The 27,092-nt window shown below is 43.2% G+C and overlaps 3 protein-coding genes across 10 annotated transcripts in view; all 3 read right to left on the reverse strand.

The window, feature by feature from the left end:
- PGBD1 (piggyBac transposable element derived 1) overlaps nucleotides 1-18,149 on the reverse strand; it is a 40,529-nt gene extending 22,380 nt beyond the window's left edge. Inside the window, exons 1-2 of one of the 3 annotated variants that reach the window (XM_025986506.2) lie at nucleotides 18,025-18,149; nucleotides 2,312-2,784 (exon numbers count right to left, since the gene is read on the reverse strand). In XM_025986506.2, the coding sequence (XP_025842291.1) occupies nucleotides 2,312-2,740 (429 nt within the window). In that variant the 5' untranslated portion in view covers nucleotides 2,741-2,784; nucleotides 18,025-18,149. Of the gene's footprint in view, nucleotides 1-2,311; nucleotides 2,785-4,672; nucleotides 4,812-17,764; nucleotides 17,882-18,024 lie in introns of those variants that run through there. The other 2 variants (XM_025986504.2, XM_072728894.1) reach the window with 2 other exon arrangements.
- Nucleotides 6,926-18,152, reverse strand: ZSCAN26 (zinc finger and SCAN domain containing 26). Of its 6 annotated transcripts, none has more exons than XM_072728896.1 (4): nucleotides 18,025-18,117; nucleotides 14,026-14,488; nucleotides 13,674-13,791; nucleotides 6,926-10,700 (listed from the first exon to the last, which is right to left on the reverse strand). In XM_072728896.1, the coding sequence occupies exons 2-4, from the start codon at nucleotides 14,434-14,436 to the stop codon at nucleotides 9,799-9,801; spliced, it is 1,431 nt and encodes a 476-aa protein (XP_072584997.1). In that variant the 5' UTR covers nucleotides 14,437-14,488; nucleotides 18,025-18,117; the 3' UTR covers nucleotides 6,926-9,798. The 6 variants fall into 6 exon arrangements, with proteins under 6 accessions (XP_072584997.1, XP_025842301.1, XP_072584998.1 ...); XM_025986516.2 differs by lacking the exon at nucleotides 18,025-18,117 and adding an exon at nucleotides 17,765-17,901; XM_072728897.1 differs by lacking the exon at nucleotides 14,026-14,488 and having other exon boundaries at nucleotides 18,025-18,152.
- Nucleotides 18,153-24,086: 5,934 nt separating this feature from the next.
- On the reverse strand, nucleotides 24,087-25,298 carry NKAPL (NFKB activating protein like). The gene has a single exon (XM_025986528.2). The coding sequence runs from the start codon at nucleotides 25,296-25,298 to the stop codon at nucleotides 24,087-24,089; it is 1,212 nt and encodes a 403-aa protein (XP_025842313.2).
- Nucleotides 25,299-27,092: the final 1,794 nt, after the last annotated feature.

A 27,092-nucleotide genomic window follows, 5' to 3' on the forward strand; every position in this document is an offset into this window, starting at 1 on the left:
CATGTCAGTAGGGAAATATCAAGTCCTATTTATGCTACATTATATGGGTAAACACCATAAGTAATGCAAGCCCTATACATTTTATCTCACTCTAGTGATTTTATTACATGAATCATTTATTCTCCACTTATTGTCAAAATATCAATATTCACAGATTACCAATGTGGTAACTGATAAACCATGAATGACTGGGGTATATCATGAACCCTCTGAAATCATACACATAATTTTGAATGTACCCACATTTTCCAGGGAAAAGAGTCAAGTTTTCAACAACTTCTGGGGAAAAACCTGTAGCACCTCTCACCAGAGGTTAAAAAACACCACACTGTGGAGTTCTAAGTTCTTCTCTTTGAACTTTCTGTGTACTTTTTCTGTTCTCAATCCATCTGCAGACCACAGATTTTGTATTCACTGCATGGCTTATCCCATTGCCAGAGGCCGGCACAGAGCTGAACAATAACCAATAACCACCAGCAGGGGTGGTTTACCTGGAGGTAAAGACTGGAGATGGAAAGTGGGGAGCTCTGCACATAGGAGACTGCACTCGAAACAGAAAAGAGAGAACCTGCTTAAGCCCAAAGCTGCACTTAAAATGGTCCAAGAGGGGATCCCTGGGTGGCTCAGCGGTTTGGCGCCTGTCTTTGGCCCAGGGCACAATCCTGGAGACCCTGGATCGCATCCCACATCAGGCTCCTGGCATGGAGCCTGATTCTCCCTCTGCCTGTCTCTCTCTCTCTCTCTCTCTCTCTCTCATGAATAAATAAAACTTAAAAAAATAAATAAAATAAAATGGTCCAAGATTAAAGGCAGGGAGGATACTGAAGAAATGTTACTAAGGGAAAAAGGTAAATCTGTGGAAAGCTACCATCCAAACAGGTATAGAATTAGATATGTAGAGCAGAGGTATATAGCAGAGACACTTCCGGTCAGAAGGTCAGGTGACATGAATTCTAGATGTTGCTATGTCTGTTGAACCTGGACAACTCATTAAACAACCTGAGTTTGGTTTTCCCAACTATTGGGAAGGGTATCGGACAAGATTTTAGGATTCCAACATTTTACAATTCCAAATATCCTTAGAAGCTTGCTTAGATACAGGGTTAGACTAAAATATACATATAAAAACTCGAGGACACAGATAAACAAACACCAGTCAGCGTCTGCTCCCAACATCCACACTAAACACTGACTGGCGCTCACCACTTACTTCTTCGGGGTTTTCTTGGCAGAGTTCAGGAAGTTCACACTTCAAGGGGGGTTTCCTGGGCAGGAGCTGGAGACTCTGACACTCCAAAGAGGCTCCTTGATATTCTGTCACCAGTGGGTACAGGCCCTGTCCCTGAGTATACATAGACGCCGAGAGACAAAAGATTCGAATACCTTGAAAAGGCACCCTGATAGGACCCAGACTGAACAGCACTTAGGGACAACTCCCAGGGAACACCAGACGAGCACCATTTAATCTTTGAGAGAAGCAGCAAGTAAGACAGAGGAGCAACACAGAGAAATTCATCCATTTGATAAACAAGGACTGAACACCTACTAAGACTCAGACTTTGTGCTACATTCTGAGGATATCGTGGCAAACAAGAAACAAGGCAAAGAATCCCTGCCCAGAAAACAGAACAAACACAAGTGGGTGCTTACACTAGTAGTGGATGGTACTTTAATGAGGACCAGGGCGTGTTACACTATCTCAAAACATCTCCCAAGAATTACTTGTTAATTAGAAAGGGAAAACAGTAACTTTATAATACAGAAATCCAAGAGATACCACCTTAACCTCATCAGTAACAGGACAACCCATCACCATGTGCCTCCTGATGTGATGCATTTATCATGACAAAATAAAGACAAACCCAAATTTATGGGCATTCTGTAAAAAAACTGGTTTTGTATTCTTCAAAAATATCAATCTTATGACAGACAAAGAAAGACCAAGAACTGTTCCAGATTCAAGGAAACTAAAGAAGAGGCAACTAAAATGCAACATGTGAGGCTGGACTGTATCCTGGATCAGGGTAAAATTGGCATAAAAACACTGCTGGGATGATACGGCAAAATGTGAACAAGGACTACTGTGTATATGATAGTATCATAACAATTTTAATTTCCTAAAATGAAATCTTTGTATTCTGGTTATACAAAAGAATGCCCTTGTTCCTCAGAGGGGGCACATCAGGATACAATGGTTACAACTTGTGAATCTGGGTGAAGAGGATACAGGAGTTCTCTATAAGATACTTCTGTAAGTTATAAATTATTTAAAAATAGTAACTTAAAAATTAACAGACAAATGTTCCCCAACCTGCTGTTCTGGGTCTCCTGTGTCTTTCTGTAGATTCTCCAGCATAGTCACGACATCCTTCCTGCTCTCCAGATGACAGGCCTGCACCCGGGCCTGGAGCTCTTCGGGCAGGATGGTCAGGAACTGCTCCAACACGAGCAGCTCCAGGATTTCCTCCTTGCTGTGGGTCTCAGGCCGCAGCCACTGATGGCAAAGTTCTTGGAGTTGGGCCAGAGCCTCTCGGGGTCCTGTTACCTCCTGGTAGCAGAACTGCCGGAAGCGCAGGCGGCTAAGTTCCCGAGTGTCGCAGCTGCTCTCCTGGAAGCTGCACATCTGCTCCCAGGTGGGGTCTTCCTCCTTCACTTTCACAAGGCTGTCTCCATTTTCAGAGGTGGGGCCTGGCAAAGCTTCATCCATGCTGAGCTTTAAGGCTTCAAGGAAAAGGCTCATTTAGCCCACGTTTGCACTTCAGAAATGTTTTTCCAAATGTACATCTAAGAAATAAGAATGGATAGTAACATGTAAGTTACAAGAGCTTCAAAATTCTATGAAACCTATTTTTGTTCCTATTGTACTTTTGTTCCTATTGTACGTCTCACTTGTACTTTTGTTCCTATTGTACGTCTCACTCAGAGCCGGCTTGCCTATGTTACCAGTGAGATTAATCAGAAATATATCTTGAATCCTAAAGGGGTTGAGCCAGGAGGTGATGGATGTAAGTAAAGGATGTGAGGGAAACACGGTTAACAGTAAGAATGCCTGAGCAGCCTACACTTCAGCTGGAGAGAAATAATTGTATTCAGTGCAGAGCTATAACATACTCTTTCACCTGTGTACTTCTCACAGAATATTCCACCTTAAAAGCAGGGAAGGTTTCCAGTCTCCTGTCCCCTAAAAGTTCTTATGATGAGATTTCATCACTCCTTTCATCAAGAGGTGGAGTCTATTTCTCCTTCCCTTGAATCTGTGCTGGCCTATGACTTGCTTTAGCCAAGAAAATATGGCAGAAATGGCTCTGCAAGAGGAAGTGAACACTGCTATGAGCCTGCCATGCTGGGAGAAAGCCCAAGCTGGCCATGCAGAGGTCATGTGGATTGGAATCCAGGTGCCCCAACTGAAATCCAGCAGCATCTAACTCCCAGCTGATAGCAACCATAGGTAACTCCAGCAGTAGAAATCCTCAGTCAACCAACAGAATCATGAAAAATAATTTCAGTATGTTTTACAGCACTAAGTTTGGGGTTTCAATTTATTACATTTTTAATGTAAGAATAGGTAATTGAAATACATGCTTCATGTTCTTTTTCTCTCCCTCCTTACTATCTCCTTTTGTGTTCTCATTAATCACAATTTCAGTATATCTCTATTCCAAGAACGCTCAAATCTGGCTGACTCCAGCTAACCTTTACATTCCTGACTCAGATCTCAAAATGCCAGTAGGATGCCTTCCAGTTTCCAGCTTCTCCTGGTCATAATTTCAACACATCCCAAACTGAAATCCAAGTCCCTCAAAGCTGTACTCACTGCTCTCCCCATTCCATTGGCATCACCTCCATCCCCCCAGGCTGAAAACCAGTCTCTACACATTGAGTCCAGCCGATCCTTCCTCGGAAACACCTCGTGCTGCCACTCCCTCCCCTTTCATTCTCCTATTACATTGACTTACATTCACGACTACATAATGTTCTGTATGGTATCCCTGTCTCACAGTTCACTGTCATCACTGGGTTAGTATTTCCTAAAGCACCATTCGGACCACGTTCAACACATCTGCCCCACTGAAACGCCGCGGAGCCCGACCCGCCGGCAGCCGAGCGGGGCTTTCCTAGGAACGCGGTCGGGCCTCTCCCCAGTGCGTCAGGACCGGCGCCGCCACCGCCCCGCGCAGGCGCGTCGCGAAGACCAGAACGCGCCGCTCATCTCCTTTCAACTGCTCTTCGGTGAACTGGATTCAAACTCCCCAGGATCTGACCTTCGCCGGGTTTTTACTGGTTTGTCTGCCACTCGGTAAACATTTGAGCACGTCATTATTTTCCTGGCAAAACGCTAATCCCGGAATAAAAGACAGTCTCTACCTCCTGGAAAGCCATGGTCTTCGCAAACTCCTCAAGTCACTGCCATGCGGACTGCTCCGGTTCTCCCTAGCCACCTTGTCCCCACGGCCAGGACTGCCCTTCTAGGAAGGCACATTTCCCAAGTCACAGTGCATACGCCATCCCACAACTCATGTTCACCCTACATCTCATGTCCGGACGAAGGAAACTGCTTTGTCCTCCGGACTATTCGTGGGAGAGCGAGCCCGACCCTCAGCAGCCACCGGGTCCTCCTCGGCTCTCGCCGCCCGCCCCCCGCGCCCACCCAGGGCAGAGGCCCCGCCCCCACCTGGTGTCCCCGCAGCATGGCTGTCCAAGTCACGGAGGGGCACCTGCGCCTCCGAGGCACCGCGAGGCACCCCGCAGGCGCCGGATACGAGCACGTCCTCCTGCTATTCAGCGAAGGAAAAAGCTCAAGGATGTTGCTCAGCAAAGACGCGGCTCTCCCGACCGCACAGGTTCCCAAAGCCGCGGAGCCCGACCCGCCGGCAGCCGAGTGGGGCTTTTCTAGGAACGCGGTCCGGCCTCTCTAGGATCGCCGCCGCTCTTCTCTCCAGTGCGTGGGAGGACCCGCGCCGCCGCCACCCCGCGCAGGCGCGTCGCGAAGACCAGAACGCGCCGCTCATCTCCGTGAGTCCTTTCCATCGGAAACAGGATGGCAAAGCCGAGACCCTTTTGTGAGGCTCCTCTCGGGCTTCTGGTTAGACGATGAAGGAGCAAGTACAATATAGCAAGCAGCACAAATTCCTAAAATTTAAATATGCAGGTGATATATTCCCAATAAAAATTCAGTTTGCAGAGACCATAAAATGAAGAATGCCCCATCCCTAAAGTTAATCATTGTTAATATTTTGTACGGGTTTCCCAGCACACTATCAGCCACATAGTAGCACCCAATCAATCAACATTTGTTTACTGAACATTTATGGGATCACAACATGAATTTGCATCTCAGCCTTTTCTGTTACCTTGGAGATCTTTCCATATGAATTTATTTAACAGCCTAATAGTTTTCCATTGTATGGATGCACCACAGTTTACTCAACTATCCTACTGTTTTATAGTACACGTGTACACATATATATGTGTATATGCGTACATATATATATATATATATACACACATACACTAAGTAATGCTGCAGAGAACATTTAATAGCTTTACATGCTCTTATAACTCCAAGTTAACTACTACACATTAGAATTGATCTGTCAAAGAGCATGTGCATTTAAAATTTTATATACAGAACCCCTATTTTTAAGGGCAGTGCTGTTTAAAAGCAGAAGAATCTAAGAGAAAAACCCAGAAAAAAAATGTACGTATGGCTGTTCACAAAATCAGAATTATAAATGACCAATTAACATCCAAGAGACCAACGTTGACAGCAAAAATATTCTTTAAAAACCGCTTAAAATACTTATTTTGTATGCACCAGAATGTCATATATGCAAAAGGATAATTCCCAGGTTTGATGTAGGCATGGAAAAAATGGGCATTTTTCAGACTAACAGAAGGTACAGATTAGTATAACCATTCTGGAGGGCAATCTGGAAAATGAATCAAAAAGCCTTAGAAAATGTGCCTACCTCTTTGTCTCATTAATTTTAGTTACAGGAATTGAATGAAGGAAAATTCTACAAAGTGAGCAAAGCTGTATGTCCAAGGATGTTCACTGAAATACTGTTTATGGTGACAAACTATAAACTAAAATGACTAATGGTAGAAACATGTACCACAGAATATTGAGCGACCTTTCTTAGAAATTGTCTTCAATGAAGACTTTTAGTTATCTGGGTGTCTTAATCAGGGACTTCTTTTATTTGCTGGCAAGGAAACAAGGGCATTTCTTGGACTCCCAGGACCCACTGGGAATATGGTGGACCTCAGGAGAGGAGGGTCGGAGTCACTTCTCCAGAGTCTCTGAGTCTTCATTCTTTTACTTCTCACTGGGCTGGTTTGTTTCTATTGGGTTTTCATAAGACCACAAAAATGGTTCCAGCTCTAGATTAGTTTCTTGTTCAAATGCCTAACAAAGACCAAACAGAATCTGTGATCCAGTATGAAACTTCTGGGGGTACCCAAATGACCAAGCCTAAGAGGTCCCCCACCCTGGTCTAATCCTCAGTGGTCAGAGAAGGGTCACATGGCAAGCTGCCCACTCAGGATCGTGGCAGAAATGATAGAATGGACTGGGCAGGTAGGCAAATTGTCCTTTTCTTTTACAAATCAAAACTGTTAATGATATGAAGTCCAGTGAGAAAAGTGAAGTGTTTCTATGCATAAAAAAGATCAGTATCTCAGAATACATTAAGAGATTATGTCTAGACCATGCAGCAGGATGATTTAGTTTTTTTTTTTACATGTTTTCAGGTCTTTACAAAGTATATGAATTTCTATAATAAATATAACGGGCAATTATATATTAAAATTAAGCAGAAATTATCAGTACGAATCACAATTCATTTGATTGTCATATATATACATGTATACACAAATGTATATATGTGTGTATATGCATATACATACATACACTAAACAATGATTATTTTTGACAGGTGAAAATTAGGATGCTTTATTTTTTCCTTTCCTGTTTCTCCATACTACATGAATTAACGGCACATTTACTAATAACTGTATCAGTTTTTTAAACAGGAGTGAGCAGGAAATGTTCTTTTTTGAACATTACAGGGTACTATCCCAACAGAAAAGCTGATCAGTAGAAGATACTTCATAATACAGTTCATCCTTTCTGGGCTGCTATCCTCTGAATAGACTTACAGCTTTCCTTTTAGGGCACCTAACAAGTGTTGCATTGCAAGCAAAACCTTCAAGATGTTATAACATTTGCCCTTTGTTCAATGTTTCTATAATCTTTGAGAAATAGAGAAGAAAAGCACATTATCAAAATATACCTATATCCAAAAAAATATATATATACCTATATCCAGGGGTGCCTGGTTGGCTGTGGGTTAAGAGCCCGGCTCCTAGTTTTGGCTCAGGTGATGATCTCAGGGTTCTGGAATCCAACCCTGAGTTGGGCTTTGCGCTGGGTGTGGGGCCTGCTTGAGATTCTCTTCTCCCTCTCCCTTTACCCCTCCCTGCCCCCATGCTCTCTCTCAAAAAAAAATTAAAATATTCCTGTATCCAACATATATGTTCAAGTGGTTATGAGTGCGCCCCCAGGGCACCGATGAGAAGACAATTTCCTTTGGGACTGTGAGAGGGAGTAGGCTAGTTAAGGTCTCCATGAATTTAGAACACTTATAATGTGTGTACTATAGAATCATCACAAAGAAAGCTAAATTTTCCAGTTACTGAAGGGTATATCATTCTTCATACTTTGACTCTTGTCATTGTCATTTATTTTTCATGAGAATAATAAAGACATTCTGTTCTTTCCTTCTTAAATGGAACAGAATCAAACAGATTTAAACTATGACTCAGAGCTGAATGATAGGTACTGACCTCAGCACAGCCATCAAAACACTTGGGGGAAAATCTTCAATACCAACTTAATTTTATCCATCAAGGCACAATAAAAGAAACACAGCTTTATGACCCCCTAAGGAATGGATTATGACTGTTCCATGAAATTCTTTAGTGTCTCAAAAAGTTGCTCTGCCTCTACAGATTTGGTCCTCCTCCAGGAAACAGTATTAACTGTGGCACCTGGTCAGCCTGCACGCAGCCATACGCAGGTGGAACGAAATGGATCAAAGACTGCAAAGTGGCTGTTCCAGCCTTCATGCTCCCCTTTCTTCTTAGTGACAGAAGCTTAGTTTTCAGCACTTCACTCTGCAAACCAGAACAAGACACTCTCCAGACTCCCTTTCCTAAGTTTTGGCCTGCAATCTATGCTGAAGTGACTTCTGGGAGGCTGTTCACAGAGGGCTGGCTGAACTTGGAGGACTCTTTGTCCTTATGCGTCTGTCTTTTTGCATGTAATGGCTGGAGCTTCAGCAGCCACCAAGGATCATGTGATGTCAGGACTGATGGTGTGCACCAGGATGATGGAGCAGAAGAGCCAAAGGCAGGATCCCTAGCGGTATCACAGAACCACTTTATCAGTCCTGGACTGCTTGTCTCCAGATTTTTCTATCTGAGAGAAAAACAAGCTTTTGTGAAGTCACTCTTAGTTTGTTTCTAAACTATATGTAGCTGAACCAAATCCTCACCAATACACAAGTGTTCATTCCCATGGCAGACTAAGACGCTGTTTCCAGACATAATACCCTATGCAGCTACAGCCAAACAGCAAGCAATGAGGATTCAGGAGTGCACCCCCCTAAGCTCAATATTCTTCATCATTACCACAACATTTTAGTATTCACAGTATAAAATCATGATCTCCTCTCAATTGACTTTATTGACCTCCAAGGACTTCCAGAACAAGCAATATTTTTAAATTACATTATGGCATCTGGGGGACTCAGTCGGCTAAACATCAGACTCTTGATTTTGGCTCAGGTCATAATCTCAAGAGTCCTGGGATTGAGCCCCATGTCGGGCTCTGTGCTCAGCAGTCTGCTTCTATCCCTCTGCCTTTCCCCTACTCATGCTCTCTCTTTCTCAAATAAATACATAAAATCTTTTAAAAATAAATAAAAAATAAAATAAATTTCATTATCAGTATTAAAGGAAAAAAGTCTAATTTCTTTCCCCAGTTACTAAACAGTGTCTATGCAGGAGCCACTCTCCTGTCACTGGAGTTATCAAGTAAGACAGCTGCTACCTGGAATAATTCAGCACTATTCACTCATATGACTTATGAAATCTCTTCTGTACTTCAAATAAAACCTTGATTTCTAACTTCAATCAGTGAAGTATTGTAGCAAGAATGGGGTGGGAAGTGGTCAAATTAAATTTTCTTTCCCTTCCAAAATGCTTCTGCTGGCTGGGGGTGGGGGAGAGCAGGCAGATGCCAGTAGGGGGTGGTTAGTAAAACCATGGAAGAAATGCCCACCATTAACCTGCACTTTAAGACACTTTTGAAAGTGCTATATTTTCAAACATCATTAGTTTTATTTTACAGTTGTTTCTGTAGCAGATGCAAAAATATTGACCTCCTCTTGTTCTGTTGAGCCTATAAATCCATAGATACTTGAATCACTGCTGACTTCAAAGCCCTAACTCAATCAGGAGGCTCTCTGCTACTTGAAGTACGCAGTCATGTGTTTACCACGGTCAAGGCTCAGAGAAGTCCTGTAGTGAAGCATGCTGGTTAGCTGGTTCTCACAGTCCCATCATGGGTCAAATCATTGTGGCCCAAAGGCTGAGCACAAGTGGAGGTGGAAAGTCTCCTGCTCGGCTCCCTAGAGTTCTCTGAGGCTAGAATCGGCTGCAGTGACTCTTCCTAAAGTGCTGCTTGCTCGTCAACATAGCCTCTGTGATATTCCTTACGGAGATGATGCCCCATCAAGCCAGACTGTCTTTATGGTGATATCTCTGATGCTGAAAAAGACCCGACCTCTGCCTGAAGGCTTCACCACATTTGTTACACTGATAGGGTTTTTCTTCATTGTGGATCCGCACATGCTGAGCCAGGTGGGAGTTCAGTCGGAATGCTTTCTGACATATGTCACACTTGAACGGCTTCTCTCCAGTGTGAATCCTGTGATGTCGAATCAGGTCTGAGGTCAAATTGAAGGCTTTTCCACACTCATTACAGCGATGGCTTCTGGAGTGGCTATGGATTCGCTGGTGGTGAGTGAGAAAAAGGGCCCGACTGAAGGTTTTTCCACACTCCTTACACTCACAGGGCTCCTCCTGACTATGGACTCTCTGGTGTCGGTTGAGGTGGGAGCTGCGCCTGAAGTTCTTCCCACAATGGATACATAGGTAAGGCTTCTCTCCAGTATGGATCCTGAGGTGTTCCAAAAGGCCTGCATTCTGGCTAAAGACCCTTCCACACTCTTTGCACTGATAGGGCTTCTCACCAAGATGGATTTTCTGGTGTCTAACAAGGTGTGAACTTCTCTGAAAGGCTTTCCCACACTCGTGACACTGATGACCTTTCTCTCTAGAGCGAATTTGCTGATGTCCAGTGGGACTCGAAGTCTGACACACCGCAGATTCATAGAGCTTTCCTTGTATGTGTGTACCTTCATGCTTAATCAGGTCTGAGTGCTGGATGAACCCCTTTCCACATTCTGAGCATTTATACTCAGTCTTTGCCTTGAGCTTGACCTGCTGCCTTACCAAGTTAGGGTCCTCATAACGAGGCTCTAAGGATTCAGATACTTTCCTAGATGATTCCACTTCTCCACAAGAGTCTGTCTCTACAACCATCTTCTCATTCTCAGTCCTTGTCTCCTCACCTGAAACATTAAATATATACCACCAATTATTTGTTTTTTGATGCTTTGGAAAGGGAATCTGCATTTGGGAGGAATAAATCTAAATCAAGCCATGTGTGCCAAGTGGAAATGCTGTGAATGCTTGTGTTTGCACAAAATATATAAGACAATGGTTCATGAGAACTTGTCAACAGCGGCTACTCAAGGGAGGATGGGTATTGTGGTAGGAGGCAGCTTATCTTAAATGGTTTGAATTTTATCCTGTGACATGCAGCACACATTCTGCAAGCAAACTGGCTCAAAGGGCTTAGCTGTACATTCTTGAAAATGGTTTGTCAGCCACAGTATAAAAAAGAAAAGTCAACTGATGGCCCTGAGGCCAATAAGAAAGAAAAAGCACTGGAGATGAAGAAATCCAGACAGAATGCCCATTTTATCACTGATTAGCTATGTAATCTAAGACAGGTAATTTAAACCCTCTGGGCTCAGCATCCTCACCAATAAATCAAAACCACTGGACCACAAGACCTTGATATAACATGAAGTTCACAAAAATGTCTTGGACTTTCCTGATCTCCTTGGACAGCAGCAGCTGCTCCCCTGTGTGGCTCAACAGGGACAGGGCATCTCAGTGCTGTAATAATTTGCTCATAGGTCTGGTACATAAAAGACCATAAGAAATGTCTTCTGAATAAAATCTAAGAGCAGACACATGGGCACAAGTGGGCAAGTCGAACAGGCCTTCCCAGGCTAGGAACCTGAACGAGGACACGAGAAAGCAGGAGAGAGAGGTCCTCAGTAGCATTAATGACAAGTTAGTACGAGTTTATCAGTGTGAGCCAGATTAAAGCAGCAGATCAACTGCAAAGTGAGAGCACATGAGCGCCAAAGGTAACAGTGGAGGACTGGCCATAAGACTCCAGAGACAGTGAGTCCTGTGTGGGGCAAGCCACATGTGTGTCCTCTTGCAGCCATCCATGGGGGAGGGAGAGCGGGCTTGAAGGAAGAGAAGAGCAATCCTTCTCCAGCAACGATCTAATGACATAAGCAACTAAAAAGAAGGAGTGGCTCTAAAACCAGAAAACAACCTAAACTTTGAGTGTAAAATAGAATTTTCAGGGCAAGGAACAGTGTCAAGGATCTACTGTGACTACATTTATTTGTCATATTGAAAATACATGCGCATCATGGACGACATGGGGTAAATTCATTTCTACAAGACTATTTACAAAAGGCAGGCCCCCTCACTAGAACTCATATAAAAATTTGAAAACAAAAAAACAAAACAAAACAAAAAGGCAGGCCTCCTCTCTTTCAGCTACTTTGCACAGCAAGCTTCCAGAAGATGAGGACCTTTGAAGCAGACTCAGAAATTAAACAGGGGAATCAGATAGTAGGTAACAGAAGCTTTAGAATCACAATCAGTCATTCATCAAACATTTATTGAGGATCTGCTCGAGGCCAGGAGCCATGAGAGATTCAGGAAACAAAACAAAGCCCTGCTTTTTACCAGCAGGAGAAAGACATACACCAGCAATGATATTACAATATGATCCATTCTCTGATGGGAGACATCTTGGAGCTCTAGGAGCCTAGGTGGGGAAGTCAGTCAGATTAGGAGGACTTAGGGAAGAATGGAGGCAGGGAGGTCTAAGACAAATCCTGAAGGGTGAGTAGGAATAGTCAGGGAAAGCAAGGAAAAATTAGTGTAGACAGAAGAAACATGGCAGGAAGAGGCTCAGAGGAGAGAAGCAGCAAGGAACAAGCAGGAGTCAAAACACAGAAAGATGGGAACCCGCAGCATGATGAGGACATAGGTGACTGACTGTCCTGATCTGTCTGGGACTGAAGGGTTTCCCAGGATGTGGAGCCAACAGGGCCAAAAGTCTCAAGCAAACTGGCACAAAGTTCATGCTTATGGATATGTGGCTGAGAAGCCAGCAGACACAACATTCAGGGGAGGCCTCTGTTACTGGCTGTCAGGGATTTCTGCAGGTCGTGGGGTTTTTTTCTTGTTTTTATTTTTTTCCTTTTTATAATGGAATTTTTCAAATATTAAAAAATATATATATGTAGAAAGAATAGCATTACTCAGCTCACTGAAGGGCTTTACGGACGGGAGCAGCATGAATGAATTTGTGTATAAATGATGGAGGATCAACAGGAGGTAAGAGACCCAACAGAAGCACCAGGAGGACAGTGAAGGACACAAGAAGAAGCAGGCCTACAAGACAGCCACATGGCTTCTGGCAGCCTGCAGAGAGGAGAAAAACATAAGCGACAGAAGGAGTGCCTGGGGGTACTCAGTTGGTGAGGTGTCTGCCTTTGGCTCAGGTTATGATGCCGGGGTCCTGGGATGGAGCCCCGCATCAGGCTCTTTGCTCAGTGGGGAGTCTGCCTCTCCCTCCCCACACCTCCCTCCCACCCCTGCGCTCGCTTGTGCTCTCTGTCACAAATAAATCTTAAAAAAAAAAAAATGGAAGCAACAGAAACAAGAAAGAGGGATTTCAATGACAAATACAATATAGAAAAAAACTAATCTAGGTGACATTTAGAAACAAAAGACAGTAAAAATACTAAAATAATTTGAAGGAAACAAGAGAATAATGAGTAATAGAGCACTTGGCTGGGATTCTTTGCCTGAGATGAGAAACCACAAATCCTTTTTCATTGACTGCTACGGCGAAAGGAAGAAGATGGTGAAGGGCAGCCAGGAGAAGCCTCTGGTTTCAGCTGAACAGAAACATCAAGGAAAGGATGGGAGGAAATGTTTAGTGTGACAAGAATCTTCTAGATCCTGACTGTAGTGGTGATCAGATGACTGAGTTTTATCACATTTGTGAAAACTCACTGACCCAGACACATACAGAGTGAAGTCCACCTGGTGTAGATTATTCCTCGATAAACCTGACTCAAAGCAAACACAAATGTCAAGCCTCTGGAGGGACCGCCAAGCCCGTCTGTCACACGTCAGAAGCCACAGCTGTTTCTCACCCTTCTCTCGTTCTGGCTCCAGAACTTCACCCTCAGCCTGGACCCACGGCTCCTGCACTGCTTCCATGGCAGCTGCCTCCTCCACAAGCACCTCCCGCTTCTTTGCCTGGTCTGGGTTCTAGGGGCAAGTATAGACACATAGGGACGGTTAGGGACATGTGGCTTAGCAGAACACTGCTCAGAAAACACTGCCATGTAAGAAAAGAGTAAAGAGAAACCCCAGGGAGGAGGCAAAGTGGAAAGAGACCAAACCAAAGCTTAACAGGTCTGCTGCTCAGCTCACACCCGCCTCTCTGGCCCAAGGTCTTAATCCCTGCTTTTCTGTACAAGAGCACATCTGGTCCTTAACCACCTGCTGTTGGGGCTTGTCCAGCTCCCTCTCCAGGTCCTTCAGCATGGCCACCACCTCGTCCCCGCTTTCGGGGTGCTGCTTCCGCACCCAGGCCTGGAGCTCCTCAGGCAGGATGGTCAGGAACTGCTCCAGCACCAGCAGCTCCAGGATCTGCTCCTTGCTGCGGGTCTCAGGGCGCAGCCAGCGTCGACACAGCTCCCGGAGCCAGGTGAGGGCCTCACGGGGTCCTGTGGTCTCTTCATAGCGCAACTGCCTAAACTGTTTGCACAGCGGTTCTTGTTCAAGGCCTGTGCTATATCCTGGCAGCTTGACTACCTGTTCCCAAGTAGAGCAGGGATCCTTCACTCTCCAAAGCCCCTTCTTCAGATTCAGAGGAGCCTGGGAATGGGCATTCACCAGTGCAGTCGCCATCCCCAGTGTCAGCCTGTGCTCTCTCTGCTCAAAAACTTCCTTGGACTGTCTCCTGAAAATGTGAAAACAAGAATCACAGAAACAGGGGCACCTGGGTGGCTCAGTCAGTTGAGTGTCTGCTTTCAGCTCAGATCACGAGCCCTGCATCCCTGCATCGGGCTCCCTGCTCAATAGAGTTTACTTCTCTCTTTCTCTCTCTCCCTCTGCCCCTCCCCCAGCTTGTGTGCTTTCTCTCTTTCTCTCTCATACTCAAATAAATAAATCATGGGGAAAAAAAAAAGAACCACAGAAAGGGTAGCAGTAGTAGTAACAACAGCAGCAGTACTCCTTTGTTGGGTTCATACATTTCCAATAATTACTATCAATTTTTTTCTCTCTGAAACAACCATTTCTAAAAACAGAACACACATACAAAATGAGAAAACTGTTCTATACAAGACTGCCAGCTGAAGGAGCACAAATAACAAATCTGAAAAATCACCATTTTGCATCTTGATGAAATAACTGATTGAATCAATTGCCACAAATGGGTGAAGCCACTGGGCAAAAAGACACTCTCACAGTCTCAAAGAATCACCATGTTGATTGCTTATTAATTACAAAAGAAACAATGGAGATATCTGGCAGACACAAACTCAATCGAATGATCAAGCCCAACAACACCAACAGTGAGACAAGTGACCTTGTGCCGTATCACTTATGCAGCATTTTTACTAAATGGTTAACATGAATCTAATAATGAGGAGACTTTTAGATAAATCCTGAATGCAGCTCATCTACAGCAATTTCACAGAGACAAAAAGAGGTATTCCTCTAGAATACCTAGTTCTCATCTAAATGAATTGTGAAAATCGGCTCCTGGGTTTGTTTGCTTTTTTAAAAAATATTTTATTTATTTATTCATGATAGAGAGAGAGAGAGAGGCAGAGACACAGGAGGAGGGAAGAGCAGGCTCCATGCAGGGAGCCCAACGAGGGACTCGATCCCGGGACTCAATCCCGGGACTCCAGGATTGCACACCTGGGTGGAAGGCAGGAGCCAAACCGCTGAGCCACCCAGGGATCCCCTCAGCTCCTGGGTTTAAAAAACAGTATAAAACCTAGTTAGGGTCTAAATACTGCTTGCTGCTACTATATAGTCCTGGATGTATGTGTACATGGTAACTCCCAGCTGATATATGTTTTATAGGAGATGTTATATATATGAGATGTCAAATATACGTTAAAAAATAGACTTAAAATTTAAAAAGTCAAATCCTACTGTTCTTAATAGAAGTGAAAAAGTCTAAGAAAGTGATGATCATTAGTCAGAAATAAAAGTTTGAGGGCAGCCCCGGTGGCCCAGGGTTTAGCACTGCCTTCAGCCTGGGGTGTGATCCTGGACACCCGGGATCGAGTCCCACGTCAGGCTCCCCGCGCGGAGCCTGCCTCTCCCTCTGCCTCTCTCTCTCTCTCTCTCTCTGTCATGGATAAATAAAGAAAATCTTTTAAAAAAATAAATAAAAATTTGGTATTGTGATGGTTAACTTTATGTGAAAACCTGACTGGACCATGATATGCCTAGATATTTGGTCAAACATTATTTTGAGTGCTTCTGTGAGAGTGTTTTTGGATGCAAGTAACATTTAAATCAGTAGAGTAAAACAGATACCCTTTATAATGTAGGTGGGCTTTATCCAATCGGTTGAAGGTCTCAATAGAACAAAAACGCTGACTCTCCCTCAGGTAAGAGAATTCTCCCTGCTTGACTGCCTTCACACAGGAACATCAGCTTTTTTCCTGCCTTCAGATTCAAATGGAAACATCAGCTCTTTCTGAATCTCGAACCTGCTGGCCTTCCTACTTCCTACTGTAACTGTACCATCAGATCACCCAGTTCTCAGGCCTTTGGACTCAGAATGGAACTAAGCCATCGGCTTTCCCAGTCTCTGTCACTGACTCATCCTGAAGATCTTGGGGACTTGACAATCTCTGTAACTTCAGGATCCAATTCCTTATAATAAATCTGTCTCTACGTGTCTATGTCTGTGTATTTCCTATTGGTTCTGCTTCTCTGGAGAATTCTAATACAGATGTATAGCATAGGTTGCTGAATTAGTGGTGGTCATTTCTATAATGTGATTAAACACATCAAATACAATATATAATAAATAATATGATAAACTGACCCTTCCATTCTCCTATCATATCTTGTATATCAGATCAATCAAGATCTACTGATTCTGCCTACCAAACCTATCCTCTCCTCTTCATCCCCTTGACACCATCTTCTATCCAGACTACTGTGACTGGCCTTTCTGACCATCAATCTATTTCCCACACTGTGAACAGTTATATTTCTAAAAAGGAAAAAGATTGTGTCTCTGCTGTGCATTTACTGCATTTAGTGGTTCATCACTATCTTTAGAATTAAGTAAAAGACATCTAATATGGCTTAAAAATTTCTTATGATCTAATGAACTTTCAGTTCCTCAAATTTCCGATACTCTTTCCTGTTCCTGGGTCCTTCCCCATCTTATTCCTTCTGCCTGGAAGGAGTAATTCTCCAATTTTTTTCTCATTAGCGCCCATATACCCTTCATGCCTCAGCATAATAAAACAGTAAGCCAGCACAATAGGTACTTAACGAGTACTAATGCATTTTATCCTCACACAAAGGTATCAAGACACAATTGCCAACTTCATTTCACAAAGAAGGATCCTGAGACATGGAGAGTTTATAATAACTTACACAAGGTCCCCAAGCTCAACCTCAGATCTTTCCCTCAAGAGCTCTAAACCCTTGACTTGACTTTGCCTTCTCTCTCGCATAATCCACGTGTGATCCAACAGCAAAGCCTGCTGGCTCCATTTCCAGGAAGATCATTAATCTGGCCACTAACCACGTCTACCGAAGTTCAAGATATCCTCATCTCCTACATGAAGTACTTGTGATAGTTTTCCTGATTCCATCCTCGCGCCCCTATGGTCTAATCTCATCGTAGTTCTCAGCTACAGATGCTTTAAAACATGAGTCAGATCATGTTTTTCCTCTGCTCAAAACCCTTCAAACACTCTTCACACCAAAAAACGGCCAAATTACTTAAACAGTACAGGGCACAGCTCTTGCACACAGCTCCTCGCAGTCCCAGGCCTCTGGATACCGTTGTCTACAGCTCGGCCCCCGTTCGCTGCCCTCCTGGTCCCCCTGTGATTCCTGAGTGTGGCAAGCAGGCTTGGAGGCCTCTGAATTTGCTGTTCAGATGCCTGAAAGCTCGTGCCCCTAGAGGCCACACAGGTCTTTTCAGGTCCTTAAGGTTTCTGCTTAGGCACTACCCTGTAAGGCTTACCTTCAACATATGTTGAAAACTGCGGTCAGCGGATGACACAGGCGAAGCCTACGCTGTGCCCAGTTCAGCAGACGCGCAGCTGCGGGACCCCCCCGCCCGGCCCTCGCCCTGGCCCGCGGGCCCTCGGTCGCAGAAGGCTCCCTGCACCCAGGGAGCAGCGGCTCCCCAGCCCCGGGCTGCAGGGCCTTCCTCGCCAGAGCGCACACACCGAGCACCCCAGCACCTGGCTGCAGGAATAGCCAGACAGTCCCTGCACCTACTTGGCTCCTAGTCCAGCGGCAACGCCCACTCGCCCGCGCCCCGTCGCCTCCGCTCTAGGCGGGCGAGAGGACCGCAGCTCAATGGTGCCTGGTTCCGGCGCGCGGCAGGGAGCGCGGGAGCTCCGCCCGGCCGCAGCGCCCCCCGCGGCGTGCAGGGGCGAGCACCGGCAGTTCTCGCCTGCAAACAATGTGTGTTACATTCAAGCTACAGGCCGGCTCAGTTTAATGTTACCGCGAAGAGCCAGCATTTCTACTTTGCGCACTCACAAATTTAACAGAGACACATACTTTTCCATTTCTCCCCAATTAAAAAAATCAAACACAATGGCAAAAATAAATGTCAGCGTAGGGGGATTTTTTTTTTTCATAGCAGCAAAGAATTGATTAAATTGAACAGTGAAAACATCTTTGGATTGAAAGATTTAAGGTAATGAAAACTTAAGTATATTACTGTAAAAGTATAATTAGCAATACTTTGCAGTGAATGTAGGTTTCAGAGGAAAAAACATCAGATACCACTTTAGCAAAATAATTCTGCAGAAGAAAACAGAAATATTCCCTCTTGTTCATCTGACCAAAAACGTTTTTATACTCTTTCAATAAATTAAATACTTTTAAAAATCTAAACAAATTTCTGTTTAATGATAGTTTTGAAAAATCATTAAATATACTAATCATTGTTTTATGACAGGTAATTTATTCAGTGTTTTCAGCATTGAAATTATCACAACAAAAGGAGAAAACGTTTCATTATGACAAGGAGAAAACCTTTCCTTCTTGGGTGCCAGAAGCTTGGAAGTATCTTTTAAAAGTTAATTAAATACTGAATTAAATAATTTAATAATAACAAATATAATATATATTATAAATAATAATTATATTCACCTTAAAACTTCTCTAGGCAATCAATGCAAGTATTTTACTAATTAGAAGCTAACATTTTTTCTTTAACGAAAAACTCATGTCTGATTTTCTTTCTAAAGAAGGGCTTATATATTTTTCAAAAATTATATAAGGAATAAACAAAATTTAATTTTATTTATTTATTCATGAAAGACACGGAGAGAGAGATGTAGAGACACACACAGAGGGAGAAGCAGGCTACGTGCAGGAGGCCTGGTGTGGGACTCAATCCTGCAACTCCAGGATCATGCCCTGGGCTGAAGGCAGATGCTCAACCACTGAGCCACCCAGGCATCCCAACAAAATTTAATTTTAAAAGGAAGTAAATATATCTTAATTCATTTACTGCCCGTTTTAAATTCCCTACCATGGATGGCTCCTTAAACATCATTCATCAGCTTAGATTATTGGCAGTGTGTTGGCTATCCCATGAAAATCAAAACCGTTACTATAGCTTAACAAAGCAGAGTTTTAAAAACTCTGTTAAAAAATTCAAAGTTTGAATTTCTTATTTAGTAGTTTATATCTTTTGGAAGGGGTAAGGGACAAATGAGAATAAATAAAAATACTATCTTTATGGGATAGACTACATGTGCTAATTTTTAAAAATCAATTTTCAAAATTGAGATTTTTTCATTTTCTAGGATTATCCTTATTTTTGTAAATAAAATGGTGGTTCATATGTTTCCATCAGGTCCATTCTTAAGATATTCAAAATAAAAGCCTTCTGTAGGATCTATAGAGGGACTATTGCATTGTGAGTCATGCTACCATGCTATAGCATAAGAGAGCAGTGCTAATCTTTTTGTAATGATGTTTTCTGCTTTTCTCTCTGCTTCCATGCATCTCTCAAGATATTATTCATTGTGCTGAATTTTAAATAGAAAATTAATTGACCAGTGATTGTTCCAAACAATCAAAAACCTACAAATGAAAAAAAAACCTATAAATGAGTCCAATAAACTTAACCCATGGTTTAATATTATGAACCCTATAACTTTAAACCATCATATTAATAGGCTAATAACGAAAAATCCTAGGGGTGTCTGAGTGACTTATTTGGTTAAGCATCCAACCCTTGATTTTGGCTCCGGTTGTAATCTCAGGTTCATAAGATCGAGCCCCATGTTGGTCTGTGCACTCAGTGGGGAGTCTCAGTGGGGCTTAAGATTGTCTCTCCCTCAAAACTGGACAGTCACATGCAGAAGAATGAAACTGGACCATTTCCTCACATCATACATGAAAACAGGCTCAAAATGGATGCAAGACCTAAATGTGAGACAGGAATCCATCAAAATCCTAGAGTAGAACACAGGCAACAACCTCTTTGACCTTGGCCATAGCAACTTCTTGCTAAATACATCTCTAAAAGCAGGGAAACAAAGGCAGAAATGAATTATTGGGACTTCATCAAGATAAAAAGCTTTTGCACAGCAAAGTAAACAGTTGATAAAACCAAAAGGCAACCTAGAGAATGGGAGAAGATATTTGCAAATGTCTTGTTAGATAAAGGGTTAATATCCAAAATCTATAAAGAACTTATCAAACCCAACCCCCAAGAAACAAATAATCCAATCAAGAAATGGGCAGAAGACATGAACAGACATTTCTCCAAAGAAGACGTATAAATGGCCAACAGACACATGAAAAAAATGCTCCATATCACTTGTCAGGGAAATACAAACCAAAACTATGAGCTATCACCTCACACCAGTCCACCACACACACACACAATGGACTATTTTTTCATCAGAAAAAAAATGAAATCTTGTCATTTGCAATGCCATGGATGGAACTAGAGAATATTATGCTAAGTGAAATAAGCCAGTCAGAGAAAGACAATTATATGATCTCACTCATATGTGGAATTTAAGAAACAAAACAGAGAATCATAGCAGAAGAGAGGGAAAAAAACATGACAAAATCAGAGAGGGAGACAAACCATAAGACACCCTTAAGCATAAGAAACAAACTGAGGACCACTGGAGGGGAGGGAGGTAGTAGGATGGGGTACCTGGGGGATGAACATTTAGGGAGGGCATGTGATGTAATGAGCACTGGGTATAAGACTGATGAATCATTGACCTCTACCTCTTAAACCAATTATACATTATATGTTAATTGAGCGTATTTTTTTGAGATTTTATTTATTCATGACACAGAGATGTGGAGACACAGGCAGAGGGAGAAGCAGGCTCTTCTGCAAGGAGCCCAATATGGGACTCAATCCCCAACCCCAGGATCATGTCCTGAGCCGAAGACAGACACTCAACCACTGAGCCATCAGGTATCCCTGTTAATTGATTTTAAATAAAATTAAACAAAAGACTGTCTCTCCTTCTCCCTCTGCCTGTTCCCTAACCTCTCTCTCGTTCTCTTAAAAAAAAAAAAAGAAATGAAATGCCATTTTTCATTTATTAGATTGGCAAAGATCAAGATTTAAAAGTACAATATTGTTGGTGATGTAGATGTGTAAACTGGTACATCTTGTTTGCAAAATGTTACAGTATCTATTAAAATGTAAAAGCACATAGAACTTATATGTGACATTCTTAGGCATTTCCTGACCACCCTCAAACATATCCCCCTATTATTGTCTCTGGTCCCTTATTTTCTTCATAGAATGCTGCAATTAATAGATATTTTTCTGTTTTTAAAGGTCTGTCTCCTCCGTAGAATATAAAATTCTGGGATCCCCGGGTGGTGCAGCAGTTTAGCGCCTGCCTTTGGCCCAGGGCGTGATCCTGGAGACCCAGAATCAAATCCCACGTCGGGCTCCCGGTGCATTGAGACTGCTTCTCCCTCTGCCTGTGTCTCTGCCCCTCTCTCTCTCTCTGTGTGTGACTATTATAAATAAAAATTTTTAAAAATTTCTTTAGAATATAAAATTCTGTGATGGCAAGTATCAAACTTAACTTGCTCTCTGATTTATAACCAGTACCTGCCATAGTACCTAGCACATAAAAAGCACCTGTTAATAAATTTTCCTTTTGATCTGAGAACTCCACCTCAAGGTGGCCATTTTTAGATGATCCTGAGGATTCTTTTTGACCCAATAATGCTATTTCTAGATGAGGATGCTACAGATAATACTGTCACATATCCACGAAGATTTTCAATTCAGTACTATGTAATTATAAAATATAGGAAACATTTTAAACATCCAATAAAATATGGTCCTTTCGTTCAATAGAAATGTTATAAAGTCAATAAAAAGAATAAAGTACTGGGTGACGGGCACTGAGGGGGCACTTGATAGGATGAGCACTGGGTGTTATTCTCTATGTTGGCAAATTGAACACCAATAAAAAATAAATTTATTTTTAAAAAAGAATAAAGTAGATTTATATGCATTGATTAAAAAATCTCCAAGAGGGCAGCCTGGGAGGCTCAGTGGTTTAGCGCCGCCTTCACCCCAGGGCATGATCCTGGAGACCCAGGATCGAGTCCCACGTCGGGCTCCCTGCATGGAGCCTGCTTCTCCGCCTCTCTCTCTGTGTGTGTGTCTCTCATGAATAAATAAATAAAAATCTTTAAAAAAAAATCTCCAAGATGTATTAAGTGAAAAAAAAAAAAAAGGTCTAAGCCCATGCTGTAATGTGGTATGGCTTGTTTCTAAAGACAGAAATACACATATGTATCATTGACCTATACCAGTGTTCCCCAACACTCTGGGGAAATTCTCAAGGTATGTGGTCCAGTGGCAATCAAGTCATCTAATAGGATGAAGGTGCCCTTCCACATCATGCTGCCCTGTGAAATTCTAGAACCCTACTTTTTCACCTTCAACTCTGTGGGGCTTAGTAGGGTCTTGAGTCCTGAAAAGGTGACCCCTTTTCAAATGAGATAGTTTGCTTAGTGATGAAATGAAGTCTTAGGATTCGGGCAGATGTCACTAGATGACAATGAACACTTTATCATAAACCAAGAGTGGAGCTCATTCTAAAGTCTTCTGTGACACTGGTGCTCTCAATTTTGTTGTCCGTGAAGTTCTTCCTGATCGGATCTTTTCCTGAAATCCACCAACTGCATTCTTCTTTGTACCTTCTCATTATTTTCTTTCTCCTTTCAGTCTAAGGTGGCATCTAATCTACTCTTCGGAAGACCCAAGCATCATGGACCTTTATCTTTTAGATCACATTAATGGATAAACCCAATGTCCCCTTCAACCAGATGTTCCTTTTCTAATAGTCAAAACCAAGCATCAAGAATATTTGGGCTTTCAGCACATGTACTGTTTTTTAAGAAATCAAACTTATAGTGGGTGCCTACACACCTTCCTAACATTACCCTGATTTTCATTCAGGTATCCACTTCTTCTCCAAGTAGCCTATAAATTGACTATACCCACATCTCCAGGAGCAGGCCTATTTTCATGGCAATAGAACCTTTTTTGAGAGTGGACATGTGACCTAAGCTAATCCAATTAGGATCCATCTCAGGATTCTTGTTTGGAATGCCAAGACAGAAACATTCTTTAGCTCTTCAGAGTGGACCAAGAAGTACATAACCAAACTCAGGATGTTTGGCGATCGTTTTGTTATTTAAAGGAAACCAGGCTAAGGAGGAAAATGACCCATGGAGAACAAAAAAGCCAAAGTCCCGTAAAACCTCAGGAAACTCATTCTCCTGCAGTACTTTTCAGTTACATGAACCAATAAATCTCCCTTATTTTTTAACTCAGTTAACTGCAACCAGAAGTATACACTCAGTTGAATCCTTAGTTATTTCTGGATTCTGTTCCTCCTAGGGGCAAATGAAGGGCTCCATGAGACCCTTCACAAGAGAGAAAAGTCAGGGCAACAGGGAAAATAACGTTCACGTTAATAGCTCCAACATTTATCCTGCAACATTCTTGTATATACACAAAACTTGTGAATAGATCTAAAATACATAAAAACAGATTTCTTTGGGGAGAAGAGACAAGGACTAGGATGACTAGGACTAGGATGACAGACCTTTTATTAACTCTCCAACTGTAGTACTTAAATATCTGCTAAACCATGTGCACATTTTAAGTTAAAAATAAAGAGGCCTCAGCAGCTTTTTTCTTGAAGGACTTTCTAATGTAGTCAGTATAGTAGCACCATAAAGTCTTTTCATACTATTTTGGTCATATAAAATTGTTGTTAAAAGTCCTGCTGAAAGATAAAAAGTCCTTACTTGTCATCTTTCCCTTTTGTCTTCCTGTACACCATCTCTCGGAAACTGGCTAGAATCTTATTCTCTCTCTTCCGCCTCTCTTCCTGGTTAAAGGATGCAAGCGCTCTCTTCTCATCAGCACTGTAGATCTGGTTCTCTTTACGCAGTCGCACAGCCTCCATCCTACGATGCCTGCTACCACTCATAACATAACCTGAGCATTCAAATGAAGCAATCTCTTCACTTGTCAGCCCAATTTCACCTCTTCGTGGGATTCGCTTTCCAGCTTTTACGTACTCAGCCATTGCTGCACCTTCACCTGGGAGCAGAGCATGGCCATAGTTCAAAGGTTTCTCCTCTTGAGACGTGTGTATTATGGGTGCTTCTGGACCTATCAGATCCATGGTATCTGCAATCTTTGACTGCTTAATCCAAATATCTTCCAGCAACTCCCCTTCTGAATCTTTAAAGCTTGAGTCACTGGATTCTTTTTTAGTCTTCTTCTTTTTCTTGTTTTTTCTTGCCCTGTGTTTCTTTTTCTTCTCCTTCTTCTTGGCTTTTTTGGCTCTCTTTTTATCATCATCAGAGCTAGAATCCATGTCGGAGTCTGAATTACCATCACTATCATTAGAGTATTTCCTGTGTTTCTTTTTGGACTTTTTCTTTCTCTTTTTCTTGCTTTTTGAACGACTGGCCTTTTTCCTCTTTCCCTCAGAGCTGGATTCTGAACTGGTGGTCTTCTGAGCCTTCGCCTGGTCATCCTCCACGGGGGTGTGCTCATCAGAATCCAGCTCAGGAAACTTGGGAGACAGCCCCCACACCTCAGGGGCGCCCAACTCCCCAATCCTTTCTCTCTCCTTCAGCCTCCTCTGACGATAGCTCTCCTCCTCCTTCTGGTACTCCTCCGCCCACGGCCGGTCCCTCGGGGAGTGGTGGTGATGGTAGTGGTACCCGCTGCCGTAATAGACGGAGGACGACGAGAACGCATAGTGGCGGGGCCCCGGCGGTGGTTCTCGAAACTCAGAGCGGCCGAGCGGGTAAGGGGCGCCAACGCCCGACCCCCCCCACGGAGGTCTGAGGGCCTCGCGGCCACAGGAGTAAGAACGGACAAGGCCTCCCCACGGGGAGCGTCTGGCCTGCGCCAAAGGCGGGCTCCCCGACGAGCGGCGTCGCCACCTCCGAGAGCCCACAGCTTCCTTGGGGTAGCGGGACCGGGACACCGGGGCCATGAGAGACGCCTTCACCGGGTACCGAAGGGCCAACGCCAGTCAGTTCATACAGAGATTGTAGTACCAGCCCTTCCTGCCCACGCAGGCACGTCAGCAACGGTCCGCTCGTGACTTCCGCTTCCGGCGGGTTGGTAGGCGCGGGCGGAAAGCGCGCCCTGAAGGCTCCTCGCGGCCGCGGATGGGGGAGGCGAGCGGCTCTAGTCTGTGATCTGTGCGTTGAGCCCTCGGGAACACAAGAGGACTGTGCAGTGACACCCTCTATTCCTCCCACGTCTTCTACGCTGCTTGGCTATTCGCCTTCAACCATCTTGACACCCTTCGCTCCCCCTTGGTCCCTTCCACCCTTACCATTTCCCTTTGGTGGAGGTTCCCTACTTTCCTTTGGTCCTTTCGTTGATCCCCTAGAAAGAACCTGTCCGTTTCTTCATGGTGGAAATACTTTTAATAATGAATTGCAAACCACCCCCGCCCCCGCCCTTGTGCCTACTGGAAGCAAGAACCAGAACTTCTTTTGGAATTGAAGTTTAAAGTCAGCCTCTGAGCCAAGTGAAGGCCCGAGTCGTGATTTTAATTCTTAAAATCACACTTTTCTACCCCTGAAACACAGGGTAACATCCTACTCAGTCTTGTAGATATTTCCTAATCTGGTTAATTTTCACCAGAAATTTTGTGATTAGGAGCCACTTTCTGTACACACTTTTTTCACTGTCTGAAATGGCCAGTATTTCATGCAAGATCATTTTCTTTTGATCTTAAAATGTATGTAGGTAACACCATCATCTTAGTTCTCTATACTTAAGTTCACCTGTTCAGTTATTTGACAAACTCATAAAATGACAGGAAAGCTAAGTCAACGGGATCCCTGGGTGGCTCAGGGGTTTAGCGCCTGCCTTCCACCCAGGGTGAAATCCTGGAGTCCAGGGATCCAGTTCCATATCACACTCCCTGCATGGAGTCTTCTCCCTCTGCCTGTGTCTCCGCCTCTCTGTGTGTCTCTTATGAATAAATAAATAAAATCTTAAAAAAAAAAAAAAAGCTAAGTCAGAATTTAGAAATAATGCTTTCCTGATTTTAAATAGTATAGTAGAGTGGGGAAATTAAATTGAAGAGGATCAAATTAGATTTTTAGATGACATTTACCAGCAATATGAGATGCTCAGCATGGAAGTCAGCAACCTGCAAACCTCAAATTTGTTATCAGCATTCCCATGTCCTATCATTTCCTGTGCAGATATGCTAGATATCTCCATGCAGCATGAAGACATTCACCTTGTCCCACTTCATCCCTGAGATGACTGCGGAGCTAAGAATATATCCAGGAAAGGGCTTCCAAGCTAGCTCTGACTCCTTCCTCCTGGCCCTCTACATGAAGAAGTTCAGACACTGGGCTCCTACCCTGGAGTATTACAGTGGCTACAAGACCTCTGATCTTCACCCGTGGGCAAGCAGTTGAATATCCCACTGTTTTTGCATCTTTGCAGTAGGCTCAAGACTGTGCATTCCAAATATTCTCACAAGGTCTTCTCTGAACTCACCAAAATCTCTCCCTGGGAAATGTGAAGCTGGAGGAGATTTTGAACTACTACTAACTCTGAGGATTAGAATTAGCACTCTGGCAGCAGCCACCAGGGCCGGGCAGGCTATATTTATTGTCTATAAATTTGTCTTTTGATCACTTTGCTCCATTTTTAATCTGTCTTCCCAAACTGATAATGTTATAAACACTTAATTTTTTAATGAAAGAAAATAAATTATTATAGTATTTGATTAGAAATATAATTTAAAAACTATTTT

The sequence above is a fragment of the Vulpes vulpes genome, chromosome 12, assembly GCF_048418805.1.
Source record: "Vulpes vulpes isolate BD-2025 chromosome 12, VulVul3, whole genome shotgun sequence".
NCBI lineage: Eukaryota > Metazoa > Chordata > Mammalia > Carnivora > Canidae > Vulpes > Vulpes vulpes.

Excerpts from the sequence above, each read along its gene's own strand:
- ZSCAN26 (XM_072728896.1), bottom strand. The coding sequence starts at position 14,436 with ATGGCGACTGCACTGGTGAATGCCCATTCCCAGGCTCCTCTGAATCTG. Across the intron at positions 13,792-14,025 it reads TGGACAAGCCCCAACAGCAG|AACCCAGACCAGGCAAAGAA; the intron begins GTGGTTAAGGAC and ends ACTTGCCCCTAG. Across the intron at positions 10,701-13,673 it reads GGAGCCAGAACGAGAGAAGG|GTGAGGAGACAAGGACTGAG; the intron begins GTGAGAAACAGC and ends TTAATGTTTCAG.
- NKAPL (XM_025986528.2), bottom strand. The coding sequence starts at position 25,298 with ATGGCCCCGGTGTCCCGGTCCCGCTACCCCAAGGAAGCTGTGGGCTCT.